At 43.8% G+C, this 10,511-nt stretch overlaps 1 protein-coding gene across 10 annotated transcripts in view; it reads right to left on the reverse strand.

Annotated features, from left to right (window-relative positions):
• LOC117947103 (myelin transcription factor 1-like) overlaps positions 1-10,511 on the reverse strand; it is a 105,537-nt gene that overhangs the window by 32,002 nt on the left and 63,024 nt on the right. For 6 of the 10 annotated variants that reach the window (XM_034875702.1, XM_034875701.1, XM_034875703.1 and 3 more), the window contains one exon: positions 4,458-4,564. In XM_034875702.1, coding sequence (XP_034731593.1) covers positions 4,458-4,564 — 107 coding nt within the window. Of the gene's footprint in view, positions 1-4,457; positions 4,565-9,000; positions 9,228-10,149; positions 10,477-10,511 lie in introns of those variants that run through there. The other 4 variants (XM_034875711.1, XM_034875708.1, XM_034875709.1 and 1 more) reach the window with 3 other exon arrangements.

Raw genomic sequence — 10,511 nt, forward strand, 5'->3', positions numbered from 1 at the left:
CCCCCCCCATCCTCCCAGTTGCAGACACCTCCCCTCTCTTTGCCCAGGCACTTAGCTGCTTTGTTGCTTCTTCATAGTCAAGTTGGCACCGCCACAGTAGGATTCAAACACAAGGGCCCTGTTTCTCTTCTCCTTTTCTTTTTTTCATCTCCCTCTCTCTATTTGGCAATGTCCCTTTCCTGCTAATAGACTACTTATGAAAAGAAGGAGGGAAAGAGGGATGAGAGGAAGATGAAGCACGCTGTTGTTGTTGTTGTTAAGGGCTTTTTTTCCCCTAAGGAGGGTGCGCTTCATTCATTAGTGTCTAGTGTTTGGCCGGAGGTACAGGTGCAGGCACAAGCCACTCCCTCCCTCTCTCCCCCCTCTCTCTTTCTTTTTCTCTCTCTCTCTCTCTCTCTCTCGCCGCTCCTGCTTCAACTCTTTTAATCAAGCGCTGTTAATGTAGAAGTCGCGCAACAAGCCACAGCGTTGTGCCCTGCCTGAAGGGAGTAGTTGACTCCTTCCGTGCTCCACTCAGTGCTATAAGGGAACAGGTCCAGATGAGTGTTCAGTGAAGGGTTTTCTGTCAGTGTGTGTGTGTGTGTGTGTGTGTGTGTGTGTGTGTGTGTGTGTGTGTGTGTGTGTGTGTGTTTCCTCCCCTTTACACAAGTGCCTGTATATAATTCAAAGTCCATTTCCCTACACTCCACTGTCTGTACTTGTACTTGTTTGTATGCACGTCTGAACAAAGTAGTGGTGGAAAATAACTGTGATGGAGTACACGTTTGAGGTGCCTGTACATAACTTGTATGTGTTTCCAGCTTTATGCTACTTCATTCTTGCACTCTACTACATTTCAGAGGGAAATATGCTACATTTTCCTCAACTACATTTATTTGATAGCTAAAATTTCTAGTTACAATACAGATTATAACAACACGCAAATGTATAATCAGTTTTCTAAGATTACACTACCCAACATATGAAGTATAGTAACAAATGAGCTTCAACACAATTTAAATGCTGCTCAGACATTATGGTTAGCACAATAATAATTACATAACATGATATATGAAAACAGTCAAAAGGACAGTGTTTCTGCATAACAAGTACTATAGCGGAAAATTAAGATCTGAATAAACAAAAGCCCACAAACTGATGTGATAAGAATGTGCGAAAACAAACAGTGGAAGCTAAAGGTAATAGACAAATGGCTGAAGTGAATGGCGGTGTTGATGAAGGGGCTGTGGGATTGCTACAACGGCTGCAACTTAAAATTATTTTCATTACGGACGAATCTGCCGATTATTTTTGTCTGTGAAATGCCATTAAGTGGTGCAGAATAACCTGTCGCAGTTTCCCAAAGCTGTTTCCAAAGTTGACATATTCAAATTGTTTTATTTATTTATTTTTATCTGACCAACAGTTCAGCCCCCAGTTTAATAGTACTTAGTAGTACTACAGTTTAGTAGTTTTCATGCTTGACAAAGAAAAGAAAATACTCCCTTTTGATAAGCTGGTTCCAAGGAATGTTTGGAGTTTTTGTTTAAATGTCCCATGGCATGAAACTGTCCCTTTATGAGTTTTTTTAACATTAATATGCGTTCCCCCAGCCGGCCTAAGGTCCCCCAGTGGCTACAAATGGTGATAGGTGTAAACCGAGCCCTGGGTATCCTGCTCTGCCTTTGAACAAATGAAAGCTCAGATGGGCCGATCTGCAATCTTGCCCCTTATGATGTCATAATCATCACAGATCACAATTAACACAGTGGAAATTCAAGGCAAAACATTATACTCTGATTTGAATTTTTAAAATTGAATGAAGGTTTCAAATTGAAATTGCTTGCAGTGATATAGCTCTTTGAAATAACCGTCATCGTTCTTGGCGGGCAACAAAAACATAAACCTTTATACATTTGAATTTGGGTACAAAGCACAAACCTTAGCGCTGGCAAACTGCCCTCACAATGCTGAATGCTCATAAATTGAACCCTGGCCTTTTATTGTGATTTAGAAAAGTAGGGAAGGCTAGAAGTATGATGCTAACATAGGTGGATTTATGGAAAATATTCTAAATATGTTGGTGAATCACTTTGCAGGACTAAATGTAACGAAATAGGTAAAGGAGAGCAAAAGAGAGAGTTATGAATATATTATCTATATACGAACATACTGTGTATATAGATATATATAGATATATATATATTACGTGTGTGAGAGAGAAGTGTGTGTGTGTGTGTGTGTGTGTGTGAGACTAAAGCACACATGCCTCCTTCATGAAAAGATTATATACCATTCTCTACTATACTCCTGTACTTTTCCACCCTCCTTCCTTCGCCTGCTCCTTGTATTGATAGTCATCAGATGAATCAAAATCTGGACTGAAAAGGGGCCCCTATTGCTTTCATGTTTGCGTAACCATAGCTACGCACATTTAAATAGGTAAGCACATCTGAGTTCTCCCTCTCTTTCCTGTCCCTTTTCTCAATTCCAGCTCATTAAATCTGTATGAACACAAAGTCACAGCGAGTGAATCTAGATGCAGCCAGGCAGGCGTTCACCTGATTTTCATAATCTCCTTCAAAGGGCCTTTCTTTAATGTAAGTTCAAAACTTGTCCTTTACCTTGTTGTCTTTTAATTAGATTCCTTGTACAGTGTATGTCGGTGGGCCTACATGGTGGTAGCAATGTCTCATGCAGAAGGGAGAAAGAAAAGAACAGAGAGAGAAAAAATAAAAGAGAAAGAGACTGTGTGTCCGGGTGTGTGTACAGCAGCATGCGCATATGTGTGTGTGTGTGTGTGTAACTTGGGGTTTAACTAGTGTGAAATGTGGTGTGGAGCAGCAAGAAGGAGAAAAGAAGAGGAAGAAGAGGAGGAAGACGTGGCTCATACCTACAGGCTGTGTTGTTCATTATCAATTATGTACTTCTTTTGTGTGCAGGGGGGCCCCAGCTCCGCTCTGCATTCTGACAGCTCTATGTAAATGGCTAGCTAGGGGCAATGACTTCAGAGAGAAGGTCACCCTTCGTCCCCTGGTGCACATAAATGACTCTTTTATTCATTTTCAGGTTTACAAGAGTAGATGAGGAAAGGCGGGGGTCGGGGTGGAGAGCGAGGAGTTGGAGAGGAGCGTTCACCGCTGGCCACGGAGACTGACATCTCCGAAAATTACCTGCGGACAGCAGCTGCCAATTAGAGGCGCGCTGCACAGTCGTCCCCTCGACAGGAGGACCGCGCGGCGCAGCCTCCATGTTGGATCACCGCACCGCGAGCCCTTTCCACAGTTTTACTTTAATAATTCACACAAGGCAGGGCGGAGCGGTGAGGAGGGAGGAGGGGAGACCGCATGGTTCCTCACTTCATATGCGAAAAAAACAACTGAGAATGTGTGACTGCGTAATGGGTCCGATGTGAGGAGAGGATGTGTGCTGTCAGAGGTTTGAGTCATCCTGATGTGATTTCAGTGTTCAACATCTTTTTCTTTTATTTTTTAATCTCTAATCCTAAATCCGTTTCACTCGTCTCAGTTTAAGTGTAAGAAGAGAATAGGAAGGTTATGGGACAGGAGTCGTGAGTGCCAGGCCATACAGACGGGGGCCGCTTTACGGGATGTAGTGTTTGAAACCAACGCTTCTCCCTGCTTGGCTCCCCCAGCAGCAGAAATCAAACCTAATCAATAAAAGTCATCTCTTAAGATGAACCCGAGCCATCACGGGGAAGCAAAACTACTTTTACTGGGCCCCGGGGAAAACAAGCCCAACCCCCACTCCTCTCTCTTTCAATCTCCCCTCAATCCTTCCATCTCTTTGTTAAGTGTCACACTCTCAGTTGTGATGCACGGACGAGGGGTGGGGGGGGGACCAGATTGTTTCAGAATGGAGAAATAACCTTGAAATGGTGGCAAGTTTTAGATGGAAGTAAAAGAAAGCGGGGGGACAGGTTTAGGATAGCTGAGAGGGTTAAAGAGAGAGAGTGTTTCTACTCTGCTGATAAGAAGGAATATAATGGACAAAACAAGTGTGATCAGCTCAAGGACATCCTTTTAAGTTTCTTTTTTTCTTTTTTGATTGTGTTTCAATACAAAAAAAAAGAAGAAAAATCCTGTGAAGTGGACTCAGCAGTGGGAAAACGCTGAGCTGTGCCATGCTGAGCTTAACTAAACTGAGCTAAGCTGAGCGGGGCTGAGGCAAAGGGTGGGCAGGGCCAAGCGGAGGTTTGATGTGCTGTTTGATTCATGTTTTTATCTGTCCAGCTTGGCTATCACCCCCCCACCCCCACCCCAACACACACACAGAGGCTGCCTTTTTTTTCCTCCATCCTCCCCTACCTCGGCCACCACCCTATTTTACTTTCCCCGCTGAGTTAGGGGATTGGGGAAATGCCCAGGAAGCAAAATCAGGTTGGAAGGGGTGTGGTGCTGTGGTGAGTGGTGAAGAGGGATGGTGAGAGGGAGGGGCCGCAGGGCCCTGTCACTCACCATGATTGGTCGACGGCTCTGCAGTCTCTGGGAGGCCTGGCAGCGGCTGCTGGTCCTCTCGCCTCGTGTCCACCGCTGGTTCACCAGCTCGCCCCGGAACTCATTTTCTAGAAAGAGAAGAGACGAGGAGGTGGAAGGGGAAAGACAAGGGGAGAGAAAGATTTTGGGGGAAAAGAAAGGAAGAAAAAAAGGGGGGGGGGGGATGAGAGAGAGTTGTCATAAGAAATCAACAGCATCAGCACCAATAGATGGGGCAGCAGGTTGAATAAAGGAAAGGAGAGGAGCATGAGGGTGCTACTTTGAGGGAAGGTCGGGGCACTCGAGCATGCTGCAGACACTCCTTTATTAACTACAGAAACAGTGTGTATGCTTTACACACACACACACACACACACACACGCACACGCACACACAGGCATGGTTAAGTGCCCCAGCTGGGGTCCCTGTCAGTCTGCTATTAGAATCAATCAAATTTGCGCATTTTTATCGAGCTTTTCAGGGTGCATATATAAGCAAATAGGGGGATGGGCAATGTCTGGGGAGAGGGGTGAAGAATGGTCAGTAAATAATGAAACATACATAAATCAAGCCCCCTTTTTCTCTTCCCCCTCTCCCCTTTATTTCATCAAGGTAATAGCTCATCCCTTCATCTTCCTGAGCAGCCAAGAGAAACATACTAAATCTATCACACTATCACAAATCCCTTTGCCATTCATCCTACTCTCAGAGAAGCTGCTGATGGTGGAGGTGTTAACACAGAGTGTTGTCCTAACAGTCTTGTTTTTTCCCTCTCATTTCATGTTCAGGGAGAGTGCAGAGTATTTTTCTATGAATGCCCAAGGCTGAACTTTTCAACTACTGTAGCTGTAAGACACTTCAGCTGCGAGACTCCAAAACAGGCAGCCGTCGCCCCGTCTCTCGCTGCTACTGAGCTAGTACAGTGAAACGTGATTCTTCTTTGCATGTACTGTATGTACACGTCTACTGCATATACCCTTTAGCTTTCACCTTTATATAGATTGTGTGTCTTTGCAGAAGGCAGCAGAACGTTGTGAAAGAGTAAGTGCCCTTGAGTTTATAGTGACTTCCTCTTCTGTTTGAGCCACCTATCTGTCCGTCTTCAACAACCACAGAAGAAATAACACTCAAAAAGACCGAGGTTATGGGTCAGCGCACTCTGAATCCACTCTATTGAAAATGTAAATTGAAGCAGCAATATTGGGGAAGAGTACTCATTCACAACTCACAATTAACACAGTGGAAATTCAAGGCAAAATGTTCTACTCTGATTTGAATTTTAAAACTGAATGAAGGTCTCAAATTGAAAATGCTTGCGGTGATATAGCTCTTTGAAATAACCTGCAGCGTTCTTAGGAGGGCAACAAAACATAAACCTCTTTACATTTGAATTTGGGTATAAAATCCCTGGCCTTTATAGAGTGCAAGATGAGATCTGCCCATCTCATTTTCTCCTATTATCTCTAGCTTTTCATCCGTCTTCCTGCTGCTTTTAAAGATACAGTGACGGTTCTTTTCTCTGCGCATGCTGTCCTGTATATGAACCCACAGAGCATGCAAAGTGCACACTAAAAGCTAACAGTGGGTGGGACAACAAAAGGCTGCATGCTCGTATCCGAGGGGTCCCAACGCAGACAGGCCCCCCCACCCCCCTCCATCAAACTCCCCGCTCAACCCTCCACGCCCATCCCTACTTTGCCCGTTACGTGCAAACATCGGCATAGCCCCAGCCAGCACTCTTTGCAAAATGCTGGTTTATCAACTTTCACTCCGCCCTCGGGAAAAAAAGTGATTACAACAGCAATACTGCTCGTCTGCATCCCTCTATCTCTCTGTCTCTGCTATCTCTGTCTCCTTGCATACAAGCATCAAAACTCACTTGCTTCTTTTCTCCGTCTCTCTTTTTTCCTTCTTCTTTTTTTTCCCACTTCCTTTAAAGTGAAGGGAAGTGAGCATCCGTCCTGTATTGTCCGTTTGGGGGCCAAAGAGCTGAAAGCCCTTCCTAAATGCCAAATATATGACAGCGCGCTATTAGGACACACCGCCTAAGGCCATGTGTCAGCATCCCTGCTCACTTTTAGTTCAGTCCTGAGCCGCTGTTCCTGCTACAGACACAGGCAATACATCTGGCCATGTTGAACCTGCGTGAGATATTTCATCACTTAGGTTTCTAAAATCAGGTAATTAATCACAGAAGAAGGTGGCTAAATAGACCTTTCTACTTTCATCTGTTGTTTCATGTGAACATCTGGAATGCTTCGCAGATGAAAAAACAACATACCAATTAATTTGAGCCTTGTCTGCTCAGGATATGTACTCTCTGATGCTTTGATCAGATTCCGCTCATTCCCACCTAAAAAGACTCGCAGCTCGTTATTTTGCAGTGAAAATTGGAGGAGTACAAGACAATTAGCCGATCACTGGGGAGGTTTGGTTAATCAGAAGTGTGTGTGGGGGGGGGGGACGAATACAGAATGAATGAATATAGAATTAATGGATTAAAATATCATATTTAACTGCCAGGAGTGTTTTATTCAAGCTTTTAGAAATTATTTTCTACTTTCTGAAGAAAATGACCCACAATAAATCAACACACATAGTTTTAAATTGATACCAAAAAAAAACCTTTTTACCAGAAAACAAAGTTTGGTCTTGAGTAATACCATTACAGGCAGGCGGCTTACTGTACTGGGACAATGGACCGAAGAGGCCTAAATCCATAGTTAGATTAAATACCAGGGTGCACTGTCTGTAACAGTATTAGAGTACATACAGGGCCGGGGCCAGCTGTACACCCCTGGTCCTGTTAAGCAGGATTTAGAGACAACTTAGTGTGATTACAGCGAGCCGGGCAGAAGAGACAGAGAAATCAAAAGTTGTGGAGCGGGACAGGTTTCATATTACTCTCTGCTTTCTTTGAGTCACAGGACTTAAAAAACAACAATAACTGAGTAACCAGATCATCAGGGCGGATGTGGAATTGTTTCGTTATGCATATTCAGCAAAAAAAAACAAAAAAAAAACACAATTCAGTTAAGTCATTCTGTTAAAAAAAAACTAATTTAAATTTTTACATCACAGAGTTAACCACAAAAGGCCCTAAAGCAAAGCAGAGTGTCTGTGAGGTGATTTTTTTATCAGTTATGGGATGGGAGTTTAGGGGCGGGGGTGTGGAAGTGAAGGCGTCGCCATGGTAACCAGCTTTTGGAGGAGCTCCCCTCAGGGGCCACCCTGACCTCAGAATCCGAGAAACAACACCAACGTATCACTGCTTCTTAGAAAACATCACGCTAACTGTAGGGATCTGGGGTAGCGGTCCTCTGCCCATCAGAGAATTTACACACATTTGGCTCACTTTTCAATTCATTCTCCTTGTTTTGTAGTTATTCCCCTTTTTAAACACAGGGCATGAAATTCATTATTTCCAGACTTTCATTTTAAATGCCTCCTCTCCATTGAAAGCCTGGCCATCCCTGACCTTTGCTTGTATTGCTTAGATTTCTGATAGGCTTTGAATGACGAGGGTGCAATTTGGTCCCAGCTGCTCCTCCAACATGTTTATTGCGCTCCCTCCTCCGGCACCTGCTGTCCTCACCACGGGCTATTCAGCCCCTCATAAATAGAGAGGTTTCCTCCTATCACGGTAACTAAAAAAAAAAAGAAAAAAAAGAAAAAGAAAGACAGAAGCAACTTCCTATCCGGGCCTGTGCTCCATGCAGAGCCATACTCTGCTGTTATAGCCTCCACTCACAGCATAAGGCACCAATAACCTAATTCAGTAATCCCCTGGAACTAGGCTGCATTTCACAGCAAAAGTAAACAGAAGAAAAACAATAGGTGTTTTATCATTTCTGCCTATGATGCATTCAATCTTGAGCTCAGTGTACACTCTACATTAAGCCTAACAATAGACTTGCAGCTTTACCCTGAGTTAACGCTCCTTCTGTGCATTTTTTATAGTCTTCATCTACTAAATAGCCTATATGCTACAACCACAGGCTTTAAAGAAAATGTTCTATTGTGAAGTTACACACAGCCTAACACTAACAGAAGTATGTCCTTTATTTTAAAAGTCAGTGGAACATCTTCAAATATTCTACCATTATTAACAGCCAGGGTTACCGATTATCTTTCATTCCCCTTAAAAAAACTAACTTACATCATTTGAGAAGGTTTCTACAACCGGGTGCTTTTCAAACAGCAAAACAGAGAAGTAAAGTTTAGCTGTTTTTATAAACCTCCTCCCTGCTTCCAACCCTGAAAGATATTCCAACATCTAAAGTAGACTAACAGCTGAAGTTTCTCATGAGAGCAGACTTACAGACTTATGGGCTACTACAGCGGGGATGGAGAGCAACTTAGAGGGTGACATAACACTCTGTGCATCCTCATCCCTCATCTCTTTCCTCCATCTTAGGACGCAGGTGCTTTAACAGACCGTGAGGCGCACACACACATCACATTACGTGGCCATCTAAGCAAAGCAGGGGGGGGGGGGGTGTAGGAAATGAAAAACACAACGCACAGTCTCACATTCTGCACCGCGGCACAGTCTCGGGGTGAATCCGACAAGATGAGCACTTCAACATCCGGCGAAATGCGCAGCTCCGAGCCGGCCTCCCCGCCACAAGCCCGGTTTGTATTTCTAGCGGCTTCTGAGGACTTTTTTCTTCTTTTAAAATCTGCGCACGCTAAAGGCTGCTGACATTTGAAGAGAGCATCTCTGTTTTTTTTTTGCTGCAGAGGATCAAATGGCAAACCCCTCCCTCTTTCTCTCTCTCTCTCTCTCTCTCTCTCCATCCTTCCATCTATCCATCTGTCCATGCATCCACACACACACACACACATACACGGGAGTCCTGCTCAACGCCCGCTGTCATATCGTAATAACAACATTTAGTGCTGAACTCAAGATAGATTTCACACTTTACAGTAACAACCCCGAAAGAGAGAAACGGCTCGAATAACGTGCGCGTAATCAGCTGTAAACGGGCTCATATATTCCTAGAGATAGGGAAGGTGAAACTAGAGGACAGAGTGGAGAATACACTTCAGGCATGAATCAGTTCGCTGAGAGAGCGGATATTCACGGGAACATAATAAAGTCCGTGTATAGACAGACTGTGTGTGTGTGTGTGTGTTTTCTCGGCCCCACACACCGATGAACTATCCACCAGAGCCGCGGAGTGACAGAGAAGTGGGCAAACACGCATCACTAGTGTTCTGAGAAAGCGCCATGCTTGGTTATTACCCACTTATTATGAGCTATCAATAAAATGACTAACATGTAAGAGGGCAAAAGAACTCCGCATCTTCTATGTCTCACAGCTATTCACCAACGATGCGTTATGAAAATATCCATAAATAGAGTACACGAAAATACACTTTTAGGAAGAAGAAGAAGAAGAAAGGTTAAACTGTTTTTAGACCGCAGCTTTGAGTAAGTTTTCATACTCGAGGAATCGTAAAATATGAAAAAAAAACAATAATAACCACAAAATCACTCTGCCGGTGCTGCTATCAAATATTACAAGGGTGAAAATATGTGTATAAGTTATGAAACAAACAAAAAAGAAAGAAAGAAAGAAGGCATGGATGTCGAGATTTATAATGATATAGCCTATATATCTGTCTAGCTTATCATCAAAACATCCGAAGTATGATTTCTGATTACCTGTATTCAACAATATTTCCTTTGGGGGCTTTGGCGCTGCGTCCTTGCTGTGTTTTTGAGAGTTGTCGGTCGCTGTCAAGTTTGCTTAAAAAGATATCCCGAGTAAAGGCTTCAAAAACGATCGTCTATCCCGTTACAAATGTCCAGATGTGATAAATAAATAAGAACGAGCGAAGGTTTCTCCGGGGCGGCCCTCTCTCCTCTCCTCTACGCAGCGCACCGGCGCACAGCTCCGGATCAACGCGTTAAGATGTTACTTGTTTGTAAGCAAAAAACATGGCTTCATTTGCCTTTGTCAGCGAGAAAAAAAAACGTAATATTGACTTACCTTTCCCTCATGAGCCATTGTACCCCCCCCCCCC

Source organism: Etheostoma cragini, chromosome 7 (genome assembly GCF_013103735.1).
Source record: "Etheostoma cragini isolate CJK2018 chromosome 7, CSU_Ecrag_1.0, whole genome shotgun sequence".
NCBI classification, from domain to species: Eukaryota; Metazoa; Chordata; class Actinopteri; order Perciformes; family Percidae; genus Etheostoma; species Etheostoma cragini.